This window comes from Lissotriton helveticus, chromosome 10 (genome assembly GCF_964261635.1).
Source record: "Lissotriton helveticus chromosome 10, aLisHel1.1, whole genome shotgun sequence".
Classification (NCBI taxonomy): Eukaryota; Metazoa; Chordata; class Amphibia; order Caudata; family Salamandridae; genus Lissotriton; species Lissotriton helveticus.
The window spans coordinates 303839769-303859836 of NC_136071.1; the positions used below are offsets into that span (position 1 = coordinate 303839769).

A 20068-nucleotide genomic window follows, 5' to 3' on the forward strand; every position below is an offset into this window, starting at 1 on the left:
CTATACTGTGACAATTCCGAGTGTTCAAGGCTGTCATAAATATAAGAATGGCTTGGGCGGCAGGCATTTGTAATTTGTAACGTATATTGAATGTATAAACAACTGTTATTGAGCTCATCGCTAAATTGCACAAATAGAGCCACCATATGCCAGCTGTCATAAGTGTTGACAAAAAGTTTGGCTCAAATTAAGCACATCAGTTAATGTGGGCTTATCAGGTGGGAGTCCTGGCTGTTTAGGTACAGAGATTGTGATGAAAGGAAAAGTAAACGGAAGGCTGCAGACTTCGAGTCCAAATAATTTCAGCTGAGTGGGAGCCTTTCCTTCACATATTAGTACTTTGTTCTGATTTCGGGGGAAAAATGATTGCTTTGGTGTAGGATGGGGTAGCGATGAACATCTTAACAGCTAGATGGGTGTGTTTTTGGTGTGCTGCTTTGTAGGCGATGTTGTAACAATGCTTGCCCTCTGTATTATGGTGAGCTGCTGCACTGAGGGGGCCTTTGACCAGGAACAGTGTGATCTTGGTAGGTGAGTGAACGCTGCATTTCGAGGTTCACCTTGAATAAAATAGAATATGTCCTTTATGCACAAAGTCAAATGAAGCTAAAAGCACCCAGGAAAATATTTTAACACAGGTCTGAAATTGCCCTGAATATTCAGAAAATGCACCTGCGGCAACAGACGACATCCGCTCCCTACTTGACAGAGGAGAGACTGTGGCCCTCATCCTCCAGGACCTCTCTACGGCCTTCGACACTGTCTCTCACCATACCGTAGCCCGCAGATTCCATGAAGTGGGTATACGGAACAAGGCCCTCGACTGGATCCTCTCTTTGCTCTCTGGCAGAACTCAATGAGTCAGACTCCACCCATTTCTCTCAGAACCCACTCCAACCACATGCAAAGTCCCACAAGGATCCACCATTAGCCCAACCCTGTTCAACATCTACATGGCCCGCCTGCATCCATCGTCAGAGCGCATGAACTGAACATCACCTCGTACGCAGACGATACCCAACTCATCCTCTCCCTCTCCAATGAACCCAACATCGCCAGACACACCTTTCAACATGGAATGGAAGCCGTCGCCAAATGGATGAAGAACAGCTGCCTACAACTCAACACGGACCAAACCGAAGTGCTCATCATAAGCACACACCTAACACCTGAAACAACACTTGGTTGCCCCCCGACCTCGAGGACCCCCCTCACCCCTATGGACCATGCATGCAACCTCGGAATCACCCTGGACCCCTATGGACCACCAGGTCAACACCATCACCTCCTCCTGCTACCACATCCTCGCCTACTCCGAAAGACCTTCAACTGGATCCACCCCGAACCCAGGAAAACCATCACACAAGCCATCAGTAGCAGACTGGACAACGGCAACACACCCTATGCCGGGATCAACAAGAACCTCACCGCGAACTCCGGAACGTCCAGTACGCAGCCGCCAGACTAGTCCTCAACCTACTGTGCCACTGTCACATCAACCAACACCTACGGACCCTACACTGGCTCTCTGTTGAGAAGAGAATCCCCTTCAAGCTTCTCACCCACGCACAAAAGGCCCTCCACAACGCCGGACCCGCCAACCTGAACTACCGCCTCACGTGCCACGCTCCCCAGCGCTCCCTCCACTCGGCCTAGCTCTCCCTCGCGAAGGTACCTTGGATCAAGAAAACCAGAGCAGGAGGTCGCTCCTTCTCCCTCCTCACGGCCAAGGCTTTGAACTTCCTCCCTCTCCACCCCCTACAGACTACATCGCTCCCTAAGTTCCTAAGGGACCTGAAGAACTGGCTCTTCGATGGAACTCAGTGACCCTCTAGATTTCAGTGAACCCCCCACCCTTTCCCTCAGTGCCTTGAGACCTGCCTCCAGGTGAGTAGTCTGCGCTTTATAAGCCCATGATTGATTGATTGATTGATATAATACAGGTAATTTCCGTTTTCTTAAATGAGGATAGAAATTTCATTTCCAAATATCTTGGCTAAAAGGTCATTGATGTTGCTGGCTGCTCCGGGGAGAAAATCATAAGATATTTCAATGCTTCAGCATCCGGTCTAAGAGCATTATTTCTCTGCAGCAACTTATGTGTATGCTTGCCTAAATAGTTTATGATGTTCTTTCAGGTTTGTTTTTTCGAGCTGGATTAAAATAGTAAAAACTGAAGAGTGGATTCCTTGCAGAATGCCCAGGGGTAAATTTACAAGAAACTGACGCATCTGTAGAGATGTCTTAGTTTACCTGCACCAGTCCGCGATATCCTTGCACCACCATGGATGCTCCGTATTTACAATACGGTGCACCTTGGCACAAGAATTGACAGATGCGTCACAAATTCTGACGCATCTGTTGGCCCAAAAGTCACGTATCGCTGGAGTTGTGACGTGCGCACGACAACCCCAGCAATGCATGTTGAGGCCTATACTTATTGTACTGCGTTACTTCTTTTGCTTGCTTCAAACTAGCGTAAGGTTTTGACGCAGTGGCGTCCTAGAAGTGGCGCAGTGAAAGCTTGTATATTTCACTGCGTCACTTTTACAAGGCTTTCCTGTGTGAGAACAACCACCCTGCATACATTATGCCTGACACAGGTATAATGTGACGCAGGGCTTTACAATGTGACGCATCTCCCTAGACGTTGTAAATTGGCTGCAAAGGTTACACAGCCGCTGCGTCACAAAAGTGACGCAATGCAGCGCAAAATTGTCGCAAGGGGCTTGTGAATCTGCCCCTCCTTCTCTGGCAGGGAGCAAGCATATGCAAATCAGTCTTTGTCCTCCTGCAAAAGGAATGGTCCAGCCCAAACTGCCGGTCAAGTCACCTTTGAACAAGAACACAAGCAACACCAAACTGGTTTAATACTTTTTGGGTCTCATTAATGAGGTGCAGCCCTCGATCCTATTGCACAACAAGGACAGCTGAGAATCTGCCTGCCTTGCTATTTCTGAAAGCAGCTGGTCCCTCTAACGCTTAAGGCGCTATCTTTGTGCCACGTATAATTATAATTGTGCTACCGGTATGGTGATGCACCGTTACATCGCAACGGGAGTCTATTACAACGGAACTTTTACAACGCAGGATCCATTACATCGGATGCCATTACAACGCATGGCATTACATAGCAGATGCTATTACAACGCATGGCATTACATCGTAAGTATAGGTAAGTATTTAATTTTTATTTAATAAATTTAATTAATATTAATTATAATTAAAGGGTTTGGGTTATGGGGTACAGGGGTGTTTTTAGGTTTCAGGGCAGGGTTTGGGTTTTGGGGTACAGGGGTGTTTTTAGGTTTTAGGGTAGGGTTTGGGTTTTGGGGTAAAGGGGTGTTTTTAGGTTTTAGGGCAGGGTTTGGGTTTTGGGGTACAGGGGTGTTTTTAGGTTTCAGGGCAGGGTTTGGGTTTTGGGGTACAGGGGTGTTTTTAGGTTTTAGGGTAGGGTTTGGGTTTTGGGGTAAAGGGGTGTTTTTAGGTTTTAGGGCAGGGTTTGGGTTTTGGGGTACAGGGGTGTTTTTAGGTTTCAGGGCAGGGTTTGGGTTTTGGGGTACAGGGGTGTTTTTAGGTTTCAGGGCAGGGTTTGGGTTTTGGGGTACAGGAGTGTTTTAGGTTTTAGGGTTGGGTTTGGGTTTTGGGGTACAGGGGTGTTTTAGGGTTCAGGGTTGGGTTTGTACTTAGGGCTAATTAAATTATATTTACCATTTATAAATTAATTAAAATATATTTATTAAATTAAATTAATTATATTATATTAATTACATTTTTTAATTAAATTAATTAAATTAAATAAATTATTTTAATTAATTTAATTTAATTACAATTTTAAAAATATTTAAATTAAATTAATTTCATTATATTAATTAATTAAAATTAATTACAATTTTTATTAAAATTAAATTAAATAAATAGATTTAAATCTATTAAATTAAATTAATTACTATTTTAAAATGTATTTTAATTAAATTAATTAAATTAAATTAATTAAATTAACTTAATTACATTTTTTTTAAAAAGGTATACTTACCTATACTTACGATGTAATGCCATGCGTTGTAATGGCACCTGCTATGTAATGCCATGCGTTGTAATGGCATCCGATGTAATGGATCATGCGTTGTAAATATTCAGATGTAACGGAATGCGTTGTAAAAAACCGCGTTGTAGTGACACCAATCCACTGGTATGTATGTGAAAATGGCAAGCTTCACAACTGCCCAAAGTTGTAAAGTGTATAGTCTTCTAAAAATTACATTTCGTGAAAAATAATTTTGTTTTAGATTTTTCCTCCAACTTTATTTCGGAGATAATTTATTTAAGATGTTAAAGTTTATTTACAGCTTTTCCCACTAACCTTTGTGCATGACCCTGCACGTCTTTTTTAAAGTTCGCCATTCTCATATAATTGGATGGGGGAAGGCAGTGTATTTAAATAACAACATTTATGGTTCTGGTGAACAAAACCTAATGAACAGCAAAAGGTCATGAACTGCACAGACTCTTAGAAATGCAAGAACCTATCATTTTATGAAGTACAATGCAAATTCATTAACTTTTTTGATGACCAGCGGCACATTTACAGCTTGGAGGGCTGGTCCCAAGCCTTTGCCAGCCCTAAGTAACGTGTCTTCCATATTAAAACTTCCCTAGCCGGACCTGACAATCATAGTTTTTCCTTTCCAGGACACCATGTCATGTTTTGCTGATCCGGACAAGGAAACGCATAGTGGACATGGTGGTGGAAGCTCTGCCCTACACAGATCAGGGCTTCCAAGCTTGTGGAGACAGAGGTTTTTTCAGCCACAGCCCATGTTGATAAGGTATTTCTTATGCCAGATCTGGCTGACTTCTACCATCTGAATAGTTCAACGACCACTAAACGGGGAGAGAGAACCGGAGAAGGTGAGAGGTGACCGCTCAACCCTCCACAGGGCTTGGTCGCCCCACTCACTGCTGCCGCTCCTGCCTGCCTTTGCCGCCTCCTGCCTGCAGATTCCTTCGCTCGCTGCCCGCTGCTCCTGGGAATTTCCCGCTGCTCCTGGGAATTTCCCACTGCCCGCTGCTTCTTGGAATTTCCCGCCGCTGCCTCCCTGCGGCCCCTCCCCCCTGTGATTCCATTCGCCGCCCCGCTCCCGCCACCCAGCTGCTCCTCCCTCCCGGCTCCTTACTTAAGGGGACCGTAGGGGACCTCAGAGTGTGACCGCTCAGCCCTCCACAGGGCTTGGTCGCCCCACTCACTGCTGCCGCTCCTGCCTGCCTTTGCCGCCTCCTGCCTGCAGATTCCTTCGCTTGCTGCCCGCTGCTCCTGGGAATTTCCTGCTGCTCCTGGGAATTTCCCGCTGCCCGCTGCTTCTTGGAATTTCCCGCCGCTGCCTCCCTGCGGCCCCGCCCCCCTGTGATTCCATTCGCCGCCCTGCTCCCGCCACCCAGCTGCTCCTCCCTCCCGGCTCCTTACTTATGACGCCCCCAGAGCGACCGCGCAGCGGACGCACGCAGCGGGAGCGCCGATTGAGCGCCGAAGGTGCGCCAAAGGTAAGCCCGTCTGCGCCCGTCCGCGCCTGGCCCGCGCCCAGCGCCAGGACCCCTGGCCCTCCCCGCCGAGGCAAGACGACCCGACTGACCTACGACGCCGCCACTCTCAACGCACTCAATGCCGGCCGGACCCACGCCTGCTGCCGAGCCACCCCGAGACGCACCCACGGACCCTTCACCTGCTGCACCTGCAAGTTCACCTGCCTACGAACCTGCCCCGCACCCGCCAAGACAAACACCAGCAGCAACCACCTCAAGTGCATCCTGATCGAAACCCGCTCCGTCCACAGACACGCCGTGGAACTCTGGAACCTCCTCGACGCTACATCACCGGACTTCGCCTTCCTCACGGAAACCTGGATGAACGCCTCCTCTGCACCCGACATCGCCATCGCCATCGCCATCCCGGACGGGTACAAGATCATCAGGAGGGACCGCATCAACCAGACCGGAGGTGGCATCGCCATCGTCCACAGGAACACCATCCGCATCACGACCGACGCCAACCACTCCTTCACCGCAGCCGAACATCTCCACTTCCAGATTCACACCGACCCTAAGACGACCCTCAGAGGCACCCTCGTCTACAGACCCCCGGGACCACGCACACAATTCAGCGAAGACATCACAGACTTCATCAGCCCGCACGCCCTCCCCTCCACTGACTACATCCTCCTCGGGGACCTCAACTTCCACCTGGAGAACAAGAAAGACCGCAGCACCACCGCCCTGCTGGAAAACCTCGCCAACCTCGGACTCAAGCAACTGGTCAACACCCCCACCCACTACGCCGGCCACACGCTTGATCCCGTCTTCTCTTCCAGCAAGTACATCACCTTCAGCCACGCCACCGGACTCCACTGGACCGACCACAGCTGTGTCCACTTCAGCTTCAAAAGATCCACGACACACCACCACCAACAGGTACCTCACAGGAATTGGAGCAAGATCACCGCAGACCAGCTCCCCACCTCCCTCAGCCAGAGCCGACCCGCCAACACAACGGACCCCAACGAAGCAGCCCGCAACTTCACACAGTGGCTGACCGCCTGCGCCGACGACCTCGCGCCACTAAAGAATCCTCCCAGCAGACCCAGAAGCAAGAAGGCATCCTGGTTCACCGACGACCTCAAGGCAATTTCCGCCCTGCCTTGGGCTTGGTTGTTTTTATTTATTTTATTTATTTATTTATTTAATGCGTTTTTATATAGCACAGACTTTACCTGAAGGTGTCAGAGCGCTTTACAATAGGAACAGTAGTGAAACACGAGGAGAAATTACAAGTCAGCATGTTACAGAAGCAAATGTTAGGTTACATAAGGCAATAGTGACAATTGTGCATGTATCAAGAGCAAACAAAATACAAGAGGTAGCAAACGATACGTTACAAGAGGAAAAAAAAGTGACATGTGTGTATGTTACAAAAGGGTACAAAGTACAAATAGAGGTATAATACTGCACGAAATGGCAGATACTCAAAACACAAGAACAAACGTTATGTTACATGAGGCAATGGTGGCAATTGTGCATGTATCAAAAGCAAACAAAATACAAGACGTAGCAAACTATACATTGCAAGAGGGAAAGTGACATGTGCATGTTGCAAAGGAGAACACAAGACAAGTAGAAGTATAATTCTGCAATAAATGGTAGACTCTCAAACCTCAAGAACACATCAGGAAGGCACTTCTATAGTCATGTAGAACAGAATTTCCTATAATGGAAGGACTTCCTTCTGATAATAGAGAGGGCGTGAATTAAATTTGGAAGTGTCTTTGAAGGAGGAGAGCTTTGAGGTCAGATTTGAAGCCCTGGGAAGAGGTGGTGGTCCGGAGCTGAGGCGGAAGTGAGTTCCAGATTCTCACTGCATTGGCTCAAAAAGGATTGGGCCATCGACCTTTCCTTCTTGAAAGTGGGAGGTTCAAGCAATAGATTTTCTGCATTACGTGATGGTTTAGAGCCTCCAGAGAGTTTCAGTTTATTCGCCAGGTTGCGAGGAGAGGAGGAGAGCAAGGCTTTGTGGGTGAGACAGGCAGTCTTGTAGATAGATCTTACCTCGATGGGAAGCCAACGGAGGGTGGATAAAATGGGTGTGATGTGGTCGCTTCTTTTGGCCCCATATATAAAACGAGCTGCTGAATGGAAAACAGATTTAAAGGGGGAGAGGTGGTATTTGGGGAGGCCAGTGAGAAGAGAGTTGCAGTAGTCCAATCTGGAGAGAACAAGAGATTGGACCAGGGTTTTAAGGTCATGCTCCGTCGTTCTTCAGCGCTATCCACTTTGGGGTGATTGGCTGCCCAGCCTCGCCTTGCTCGTGGCGTCAGGACTGGAGACGGCGGCTGGAGACGGCGGCAACAGCAAAGGGAAGCTGCACAACAGTAAAACAGTAAACAACAAACGATAACGTCTGTAGGACAGGGTTCCTGTCTGTGGCAGCCCTGACAGCTAGTACGGGGAAAAGCAGAGAGGCAAGGGGGGAAAGGAGCAAGCGCCTCAATCTTTAGCAGATGGCGCTAGACTGCATGCCCCTAGAAGCAACCTAACTAAGGGGGTCATTAGTATGGCGGACGGGCTTTGTCAGTCCGCCATCCTGTTGTGGGCAGGGACCGTCCGCCATAAGGGCGGAGGTCCCGTGCCTCGAATTAGGATGCACCCGCCACAGTGGCGGGTGCATCCCGCATTTTTAACATTGTGGCGGGCGGTGCTGAAAGCACTGCCCGCCGCAATGCCAAAAATGCACGTCGTGCGTTTCAAAGCACAACATGACAGGCACCGCACGGTGCCTGCCATGTGGTACTTCGAAACGCAGGGGGTACGATAGGTACCCCCCATGTGCACCCCCCATGCACATGCCCCGCAACGGCCCCCAAAGCAAAGACCGTATGCCTTTCCGTGGCGGCACATTCCCCAAGGCACATCCTAATATGGCTGGCGGTATCTGATAGACACCGTCACCATATTACACCTTTTCCGCCACGGTCCGAAGGCGACCGCGGTGGAAAAGCGGTGGGCGGTCTTCCCGTCCGCCGCGGACCCCCCAGCCATCCTAATGTGGCGGGGGGTCATTTCTGTGAGGATGGCGGACGGATTGCCCTCGCCGGGCCGGCGATGGCTACCGCCAGCCCGGCGGGGGCAATCCGTCCACCATCCTAATCGACCCCTAGGCTGGGCATAGCTTGCGAGGGTCCGACTGTGAGCCCTGCTCGTACCCCCTCTCCCCACCCTTTGCAATCCCTGTGACTGTATCACACAAGGCCCTGTTACATCAACAGAGCAGGTCATTGCAGCCACCTCTTAGCCAACAGCCCCCAGGAGGTCCGGGGGCCAAGTAGGTCTCAGCAGGACCAAGCAGAACTAAGCACTTAAGGTCATCTCAAGGCTACCAATTTAAAAAAAATCAAGGAGACCTTAGGAGACCTAAAGAGACTTAAGGATTACAATAGCAATGAGGTCAGGGAAAGAGAGGCGGTCAGTTACAGCTATACTCAGCAAGAGGAAAAAGAAGAGTAAAGGCCTCAGTGAGATCTCAAGCAACGAAAATCAGGCTATGGAGGAGATAACATCCCATGGCAGCCTCGTGGCACTGAATGACAACCAGAGGCAGAACCGCGCTATGTGCAGGGGCGGCTTTCAGCCCAAGATCTATTCAAAGGTTTCATTTCTGAAGGACACAGGGGTAGTGTTGGCTCTCAATAATGAAAGCTTGAGCAACCTTCCTTCCCCCTCTGCCCAGAGACAGTACCCTACTCCAATCAAGAGCACATCGAAAAAAGAGAGGATAAAGAGGGCGAGGGTGAGGCTAAGAAAGAAGAATGGGCCTCCTTGTGCCTAGAGGTTCATCTTGAAGAAGGGCCAATTTTAACTACACCAATGGCAGCCTCACCCAACAAAGACCTTCTGACTCCCACGAAATCCATCGTGGGAGGAACATTGGTCGGTTCAATTCAAGCTGCGCCAAGAGTCTATGGGGCGCCATCTGAATCAAGAACAGTCCAACCACTTGAACCCTTGGTCACAGTAGTGAAAGGAAGAGAAGATTCAAACTCCAAGCATTCGCAAAATATCAAGGAGGGGCAAACGACTACTGCTACGGACATTTCTTCTTTATATTCAACTACGGAGGCCACTAACACTGCGAGTAATCATAACTCTGAGGCAGCGCTGAAAACATATTACTCCCCAGAGGAGTTGTAGAGGAGCGCAATGACGAGAAATACCTTTATTTCTCAGCGCAACAGGAAGGCCCGTGGTGCTGCCCAATGGTAACATCTCATAAATGAAGTGTTGTGCCCTTAACCCTGTAACCACAGTTGAACGTTTCTAGCCCCAGTTACCCATCTCATCACCATCTTAGGAACTTCTAGTTGTCCAACTGGATAACTGCACAAAGGATGGTTTAGATCTAATGCCAAACCTCTTTCACATCTGTGTAGGTCACTAAGATAATGCATTTAAACGATTTTGGACTGTTTAATAAATTGAGATTCTTCCATCTTTGCTTTACGGCCAAAGGAGCCTTTGCTCAGGGGGCAGAGCAGGCTAATGACAGGGAGGGTGGTGCTGCCTACTATCCTTTCCCCATTTATTAGATTGGGGTATGTTAGTGGCCGGGCTCCACCTACATCCCCTACCGAATCTGCACCTGATTTTATTGGCTGGCTTTTATGGCTACTAAAATTGATAGGATTTCTCGTGATTGGGCAGAGCTGTATCCCACCCAGATATTCCATTCCGCCCAACTCCTGGTTGGGCCCTAGGTAGGTCCTTGATGTGCTCACTGAATTTCTTCTTTTAGATTCCAGCCTTTTAATTTCATGGATATGTGACCTATTGCTCTTGTGTATGGCAAACACTTTTCTTTTACACTTTAGTCTGGGAGTCCAAGACTCTAAGTCATCGTGCACCTGAGCTAGGGATATATCTGTTTTATTATACAGATCTGCAGCTTTACTTGCACAAGTTTCTGAACTGGCTGCTTCAGGAGAAGCTGATGGAGTGTTTGTGAAGTTGTGTATTCACCTCTGTAAATGAGGAGACAAATGCTGTAGGTCGCGGGGAATCTATTTATTCAAATTATTCACCATTGCAAGAAGAGCACCGAGCGTCTTACTATGTTCGCGCTCTGGTCGCTCACACATGCGCATATCGCGTCTCGCGCATGCGCACCTCCTTTGATCTCACGTCCTTGCGTGTCGCGTCATAAGCAACCGCAAGGACTAGAGCGCGAAACTACATATCTGCCCTTTTTATAAATATACAAAAGAATGCTTGAATCCACAGGTTTAACATCCCCCCAGTTTAAAGTCTCTGAAATGAGCAGGCCTGATCACCGCTCTTCCAGCACATGTACGTCTTACCGGTGTGGAAGCTTCTCGCGCACCCTCTTCTGCAGGGTTCTCCATTCTGTCCCTCTGCTGACTCAGTTCATCTTTCTTGGGTGTCATGCCCTTCTCGGCCTGGGCTTCCCCCACACCCGGCACTTCCAGATCTTCTCCTTCTACGTGTGATTCACCTTCTACTTGGCTTCCGCTTCTTTCACCCATTCGTTCTTCGCTGTCTCTCGGTCCTTGATCTTGTCGGTCTTTCTCTTCCTCCACGGGCCATTGTAGGATCGTGTTGATTTTAGCCATGCGGTCTTGGGACCACACATTACCGTCACTGAGTAACGCAGCTCTATCATATACATCTTCCACTTGCATGGGCGGGCTATACTTGCTTTCTCCTTTCCTTCTCAGCACTGCCAGCTTGACTCTCACCCATTCCCCTCTTTCAAGAGCTGCTTCCTTCACGTTTCTCCTCTTGTTATAGTGTTCCGTGTATACTCTCTGGGCCTTCTCAAGGTTATGCTGGACAACTGCAGGTGACCATTTGCTGGTGACGGTCTTTTCCCTCCAGACCACGTTGTCCTTAGTAAATGGGTGCCTGCCCCTTAATATCTGGAATGGGCTGTACCCTGTAGAGGTGGGGGTAATCCTGTAAGCCCATATCATACTCTGGACTTCCTTCTCCCAGTCCTTGCCCTTCATGATGGCAGCTTGTATGGACCCCATGAGGACCCGATTTAATCTTTCCACCTGTCTGTTGCTCGATGGGTGGTACACTGAGGTGTGTTTGGTTTTGATCCCATTCCTCTCTGTGTACTTGCACCACTTCTCGGATGTGAATTGCGGTCCATTGTCACTCAGGATTGTTCTCGGGATCCCTTCCCTCAGGAACACTGAGGTGAGAAACTTTATCACTGTGTCGGAGTCCATTTCTTCCTACACATGGACTTCCGGCCATTTAGAGTATTTATCCACCAAAACACACAAGTACTTTGGCATACCTTGGTTATCCAATACCGGTCCCAGAATATCAACCGATACGTCCTCCCAGGGGTTGCGAGGCTGCTCTAATCTTCCCAACGCTGGCCTTAGCGGTTTGAATATCTTGTCCGCTCCTTGGCACTGGTCACAGTCTCTCATGTGCCTCTCCACTTGACCGTCTAGTCCCGGCCACCAACACATTTGCTTCACCTGCAGTTTGGTTTTCACAATGCCGAGGTGTCCTTCGTGTAGCTGGCTCAGCAGGAGTGGGATCAATCTCGTGGGGGGCACCACTTTATCACCTCAATACAAAAAGATTCCGGAGTCGCTCATCGATAGTTCCTCCCGTACCTCATAAAATTTCCTGAGCACCTCTTTCAACCGCCTCTTCTCGGGCCAACCGCTGATTAGGCATTCTTTGACTTCTTTTATGTCCTCGTCCTCCTCATACGCCTGTGCCCATTCTTGCTTGCTGATCACTCTTTCTGAGTCTTCCATTATTGCTACCATCTCTTCATTCTCCAACGATGGAGTGGGCGCTTCTTCCATAGCTGAGGCTCGACTGAGGTAGTCAGCCACTTTGTTGCGCCTCCCAGGTATGTATTCGACATCGTTCGTGTACTCCAACAGCTTCAGCGTCATCTTGGCTATGCGTGGGGTGGTGGTCGCATGCCCACTCGAGGTGAGTACCTTGACAAGCGGTTTGTGGTCTGTCTGTAGACGAAATCTCGTACCCCACAGGAACTGCCTGAACTTCCCCATGGCCCATACCGCCGCCAGCATTTCCTTCTCAATCACACTGAACTTTTGTTCTGTGGGAGATAACACTCTGGATGCGAAGCTGAGAGTCTCCACATTCAGCAGTCAGGCCCTTCTCTTGTAGCACGCTCACCACTTTGTTCAGCTTCCTGTCGTGGTCCTCTTGGTCCATCCCCATCACTAAGATGTCATCTTGAAAATATTGGATGCCTTCCACATCCTTGAACAGGTGGTGCATTAGCTTTTGGAACACCGCTGCGGCCGATGCTAGCCCAAAAGGTATTCTGCGGAACTGATAGCATCCGAAGGGTGTTATAAAGGACGTGAATTTCCGGCTTGATGGGTGCAGGTCTATCTGATGATAGGCAGACGCAAGGTCAATGGTGGAGAACCACTTTACTCCCCTCGTTCTGGCTAGCATTTCTTCTATTCGGAGCAACGGGAATTTCTCCACTATGAGGCACTTGTTAAGCTCTCGAAGGTCGACACACAGACGCACCTTGCCGTTGGGTTTTCTTGCCACAACTAAGGGCGCCAGCCACTCCGAGCTGTCTATGGGTTCAATTATTCCTTGCTCTTCCAATCTGTGTAATTACTGCTGCACGGCGTCCTTCACCGCTATGGGTATATTCTGGACTTTGTGGGACACTGGATGGGAGTTTTCTTTGAGTAGGATTTTGTGCGTGAATTTCTCCAGTTTGCCAACCTTCCCACCGAACACTTTCAGGAAGCCTTTTTTTACTTTCTCCGGGTCTGGCCAGCATTCGCAGTCCGTCAGCAGCACTTGCACGTCACCTCCTGGGTCCAGTTTTATCCCTAGGTCTCCTTGGTCCATCCATCCCAACACCGAGGGGCCCTTCTCTGCCACGTAGAGTTTGCACTCTGCTGTTCTTCCCCTGAATTCAAACTTCAGGGTCCTGTAGCCTACCATGGGGATCGGACCGCTCGTGTACGACACAGTCCATATATCAGGTGATTCCAATTTGGGTCCTAGGCTGGGCTGGAACTCTTCTTCCCACACTGATCTTTGGACTATGGTGTACCGGGATCCTGAGTCTATCGCGATTCTGATCTTCACACCCCCTATCAGCATGTCAGCTCGCGGTTTACTAGAGCGCTTGTTTTCTATTCCCAACACTTGTTCCTTGATAAACAACACTAGGTCCTCTTCATCCAGTTTCTCTTCTTTTCCTCCTGGTTGGTCTTGTGCTATGTACTTCACTACCGACCTCTTCCCTTTCCTGCGACATACTTTCTCGTAGTGTCCTATTAGGCCACAGAACATGCATTTCGCCCGGAATGCCAGGCAGCGTTTATCTTGAGCCGCGTGGTTTGCACTTCCGCACCTGTAGCACGTGGTTTTGCTATCCACAGACTGTTTCCCCGCTTGTCCTGGCTTGCCTACCCATCTGTTGGTTCCTTTGTTGTCTCCGGGCGTTGTTCTATTTCTTCCTGAGTGCTCTGCCTCATCCACCCTGTTCACCATGGCTCTCTGAGTGTTCTCCCTTTTCGCTGCGTCGCATATAGTTTCGACAGCTCCGCCTTCTTAACCATTGATATAACTTCTTTCAGCGTCGCTTCTCCGTGTGCCCACAGCTTATCCTGTACTGTCTTGTTGGTGGTGTGCATAACGATTTGGTCCTTATGAAGTCGTCTTGAAGTGCCCCATACTTGCATGTAATGGCCAACCTTCTCAATGCTGCGACGTAGTCGTCTATGGATTCTCCCGCTTCTTGCTATCTCTGCTGGAAGTTGAAACGATCAATGGAGACACATACTGCTGGACGGTAGTGATTGTCCAGATCCTCTAAGGCGTGCTTGAAAACGTCGTCGTCCGCTGCCGGTCTGGTCATGGGTACTAGATTTTTGAACACTCTTATCCCCTCCGGGCCTAGGTTATGTAAGAGTATCCTTTTCCTCCTCGCGCTGGGAAAGGCTTCCCCCGCTTCATCCTCCAAGGCTTCGAGATAATTATTGAAGTATTCCCTCCAGTCTTCCCACTTCATCTGGGGTTTGCCTGGCTTGGGTAGGAATGGAATCGGCGCGGTGAGCGACGATGCTTGGGCACTCATTCTGGCCTGTTCTTCCGGTTCTCCTCCTTGGCCTCTGGTGCTGCCTGGCGCGCTTGCATTCCCGCCTTGTGCCGTGTTGGGTCGGGGTTCTCTTTCTCCCCCTTCTCTGCGGTCTCCCCGTTCCGCCAGGGCCTCTGCGGGGGTAGTGACACCCTCCTACCGTGCTCCTCCTCTTTGGTCGCCTCGGTTTCTGGCTCTGGTGCACGTGATGGGAGCTTCCCGCTTCTTGCGCCTCTGCCAAGCTCCTCTTGCGATCTCACTGTCACTGAGCTTCTGCTCCCCCTTCCAGCTAACTTGTGCAGTGCGGCGTTCTTAGGTTCCTGCTGCTCCTCAGTGTATTTAGTTCTCTGTATTTTATTTTTTTTTCTTTGTGGGGAATCCCACTCCTCGTCACCACTGTGAAGTTGTGTATTGACCTCTGTAAATGAGGAGACAAACGCTGTAGGTCGCGGGGAATCGATTTAATCAAATTATTCACCATCGCAAGAAGAGCGCAGAGCGTCTTACTATGTTCGCGCTCTGGTCGCTCACACATGCGCATATCGCGTCTCGCGCATGCGCACCTCCTTTGCTCTCACATCCTTGCGTGTCGCGTCATACGCAACCGCAAGGACTAGAGCGCAACACTACAGGGTTGTGTCAAAAGTAAACTGCTTTTTTCCCCCGAGGTTTATGTAGCGCAAACTAGACTCGAAGATATCAGAGTGCTTTACATGAGCACAAGTTGCGTTAAAGATGGACACATTCATTTTGTTAGGCATGGGGAGATTAAGTGATATGCCCTTAATCACAGGATGTTGAGCGATACCTGACCCCGGTTTCCCAGCTTAGGGGTTTGACCGCTCAAGCCCACAGGCTACATCTTTCCCCACCCAAAGGGTAAAGTGAGGCAGCTTCTCCTTTACACATCACTCCCTATTTCGACCTGCATTTGCCCACAGCACACCAGATGGATGTTACCTAACAGCCACAGAATGCTGCCTTAGTAGGCCTGTAGCATTTAGTATATCCAGTAAAAGGAACAATCTGATCGGCCGACCAGCTCCCACTGTTTCACTCCAGGTGGGCAAAAAAATGACTTGTAACTGTAATAAAGCGTTGCGAGCCAAAGCAGGGAGTCATTCTTTTGCACTGTATGGTTGAACCGTGGAACTCATTACAGCTGCTACTCATGACTTGAGGTTGTTTCGTTAGTTCGGTAAGGTACCAGTTCTGAGTCCACCATCTTCTGGATGCTTACATCACTCACCTGTGCAATCTAGGATTGTTTTTGTGGTATAAAATGAATGATGATGACAAGGATTGCATGATTGCTCATATTTCGTGATTAGAAAATTACAGGATCATAGAATTTTCAGCCTGGAATATTGAGTGCAGGAAGATTGCGATATCTTAATATATATATACTTACCAGTTGATATTTTTGTTCTGAATATTTTGGCTACAAAATTAGGGTACAATAATATTTCCTACTCGATATTAAGGATGCACACATTTTCTTTTGAAACAATTCAAAGAGAAGGGAAATCTTAGTGACTTTAGTTAAGTCACCTTGGTTCTTGTGGAAACTAAAGACTTACACCACCATCCTTGAAATCACACTCTTCTGGTTTTTTATCTTCTGACTCCTGGCACACAGTTTCTTGGATTGTGAAAGTCAGCTGAGCAACGCTGTTAGATGTGTTCTGCAAAGATACAAACACATGGGAACATCACACATAGCCATGGGACTGCCACAAAACGTGAGGTCAACACAATAAATACAGCTACCTTCCCAGACCCTTGAAGCCTAAATTATCACTGGCTAGGTTTAATTGGACCATAAAATGAAGACCTATTTCAGCTGGGAGGGGATCTTGGCAATGAGAGACCTACTAGTGAATCTTTTCGGAGGCATAAGGCCTCCAAGAAAAGAAGTGCCATCCTCTTCCATCTGTTGGTTGATGCTCACAGAGAACAAGGTGAGGATTTAGAGTTTAGCTTCTGAAAACTTTACATCCCTCCTCTTCTGGGCATTAACAAATATTTAACTTTCTTTGCTCTGTTATTTATGTGTACCTGAGCATTAAATGCTGCCATATTCACTACATTCATCGTTACCAAGGGTGTTGCCATTTCTTCTCACACCCCCACACAAATCCAGTACTTAACAATATTGTCATTGATGTTCCATTCTTTGATTTTGTTTGATATTGCATTACATAGGCTTAACTAACTTGTTACTCACATAACGTGAGTGATATCACATTTTAATGAATGATGTTTCTGCGCGGATTCGAACGATCTCTTTAGTTACCCCAGCACAGTAGCTTTGGGTTTGGTCACTAATTTTAATTGTGCTCTGTCATAGCCAGGGCCATTGGAATATGTTAATCTTTGGCCATGGATTGTTTCGCATAATTATGGATTTTCCGCATTTGCCACATAATCCATCACCTGCGTAATCTGCAAGTTTTAACATGGATCCAGACACTTGTACATTTAGCCCCATTTTTTTACCATCAACAGTTTTGATCATCTTGCACAACTGGAACGGTTGGCCAAAAATTACTCAGGACCTGGCTGAAGCATATTGCTGATTGTCAGATTTAAAACCATTCACAATGAAGCCTAAATGAGGGATACATTACTGTTTGTGTATGAAAGGGAAGTCATTTCCCCTGTGGTAAATGTACCAAATATGAGCAGAGAGAGGGGTTGTGTGCAATGAGATGCACATCGACTCCCATATTAATATTCATGTGTCAGAGTATGGCTGTGCAAAGCAGCTGTCAGTAGATGAATGGAGACCTCCAAGAGTCCTTGCATACATGCAGTGAGCAGCCATATCTTTCTAAATGTTTTGGAAGACAAAGGTCCTAAGCAAATTAAACAATTTTACAAAACCAAATATTATATAGAACGCAATGGAAACTATATAATTCTCCTGTCCAGCCGGACCAGGGATTTATTGTCAATGAATAACACAATAAACAAGAATGCAACAATTAGCCATAAAAGAAAGGGCACAATCCTGTGCCGTACTGAAAAGATAGAGATAGATAAAAAGAGAGAAAGATTCCACAGGCAAAAAGAAAACACAGAGCAGCCTGGACACTAGTAATATCAGTGCGAAAAAGTGTTCTCCAGAGTAGAACATACACAATATATACACAGTGGTTTGCATGTATGTCTACTATCAGTACATTCAGAGAGTAAAACACCACTCAAGCACACAAGAGCAGACAAAGTATTATTGTGCCACCTGGCACACTTTATGCAACCTAGCTACAGGTCTATTTTAAAGTTATGGCATTGTGAATCCTATCCTATGAGAAGACAGTAAAGACAGAAAATTGTTATTGCTTGAGTCAAAAAATGTTTTACTCTCTACTTTGCACATTGCTTTCTATTTTTGGTATGTGTGGAGGCAATTGTCAATGCTGACGGGTTTCAGGTCAGTGCCTATAGCCATTGCTTCCTAGAGTGTTCAGTACATTGTGGATCAGTCAACAGTGCAGCATCCATAGAATGGGGCAATAGGGCAGCCCCTTTCAGTCATCAACACTGTTGCCATTGTTGTTTATGTTTGTATCAGCTCTCTGGGCTTCCATTCGCTTGTTGGAGTGTTTGTCATCTTGAGTGACTGCATTTCACTTGTTGACTGTTGTACTTCATAACCAACCAAGGGGCATATTAACATCGGCCAGCAATAGTTATCGCTGGCTGTGCTTAGCGATAATTATATTATCACAGGCTATCTCTGGAATTTATCACCCTGGTAGCGCGTTATAAACAACGCGTTACTCCAGGGCAATAAAAATTCCAGAGATAGCAAGGTTATCGCCGTTTTGCAGGGAACATTGCTGGTTTTCCAGCGATGTTCCCTGCAAAACGGCTATAACCTTGCTGATACGACCCACGCGGTCATATCAGCATAATCCACCCCAATGTTGGGGATAGGTAAGTCTGCATTTTAGCAGACGTTAGTTTTTGGGGAAAACAGTTATTTTCTACAAAAATTAACGTCTGCTAAAATGCTGGGGCAGCCTTGTAAATATCGCGATGTGAACATCAGCGATATTTGCAAGGTAGTCCAAACGGGGTACGCCCAGTGACGCCCACTTTGCATCTCATTAGAGATGCAAAGGGAGGCGTTGGGAAAAAGGGTGCTAACATGCGATTATGCATGTTTGCACCCTCTTGTTAATAGGGCGATAGTTTTATCTCCGTTTTTTTGGCTTTTTAAGCCAAAAAAGCGGAGATAAAGCCCTTGTAAATATGCCCCAAACATGGAAAGAAGGGGCCGCTGTAGAGCTGCCTGGTGATAGGCGTCCTGTTTTTATTTGCAGGCCAACGCTGGTCCCATGAAAAGGAGCTTCTAGTGACAGGTCGCCAATCTATGTGTGTTCTCTGTAGTAGTGAGGAACATAGCGCTCATTTTAGGATTGGAATTTCCAGTTACATACAGTGAGGAACTCACATGCTAAGATGGCATCCATTTATCCATATAGACGTAAGGCTCACATTGCCGAGACAGAGAGAGAGGGGATGTTATGAGATGTCACTGGTGCTTTCTTATGGCTCTGTAGGGCTGATTGAAGACCTACAGTTCATTGCGTTGTCTATCCCTGCTGCTGCCATAAACCTCTAGCTTCTCAGGCCTGCGGCCTGCTGTTGCCTGGAAAACAGTGTCCCTACAGTTGCCTACCACACTTTGCTTGATTTCTTTGTTGCCCATTTAAAAAAACCCAAAAAAAACAGTTATTTTAAATTAACTTCTCAGGAAATCAGGAGCCAGACATTTCTTCTGATCCAAAATATTCCAGTTTTTAGCATTTCTGCTGCTGGGTGGCATACCTTACTTACAATTTATTAGCAAATGCTTTCTCTAGGTGTGTGCAGAGCAGTCCTTATATGAATTACGGATAACATCCTTTCCACTAGAGTGGAGTGTAATACGGCGCCCCATGTGTAGTGGCTCGTACACTGTTGAGTACAGTCAGTTCCATAGCACTGAGGGAGGATCAAGGGTTGAGCCAGATAGCCAGCTGCACTCCTTGTTTTTCAATGGTGCTAAGGACATGGGGGCATATGTACAAGAACTTAACGCCGCTGTAGCGTAAATGATTTGATGTTACAGCAGCTTTTTTTTATTGCTGGATGTGCAAGTTGCCGCTAACTGCAGTTAGCGGCACTTTTCCGGTGTAAACGTGAATTTTCAGGATCTCCACTTCTGTTAGAGGGACTTAACAAAAATGAGATGCAAGGTGGGCGTTCCTGTGCAAAAACAGCCGCTAACCCCACTTCGTGATATTTACAATGAAATTCCCATCCAGGGATAACCCCCAAAACTGCTGCTAAGTCAAGTTAGTGGCAGTTTTTTAAGACCAGAAAATAGCTGGTCGTAAA

The 20068-nt window shown here is 47.6% G+C and overlaps 1 protein-coding gene across 1 annotated transcript in view; it reads right to left on the reverse strand.

The window, feature by feature from the left end:
• Positions 1-20068, reverse strand: part of LOC144785173 (cathelicidin antimicrobial peptide-like) — a 138757-nt gene that overhangs the window by 101666 nt on the left and 17023 nt on the right. Inside the window, exon 2 of the mRNA XM_078664234.1 lies at positions 16258-16362. Within this exon, the coding sequence (XP_078520360.1) occupies positions 16258-16362 (105 nt within the window). The remainder of the gene's footprint in view (positions 1-16257; positions 16363-20068) is intronic.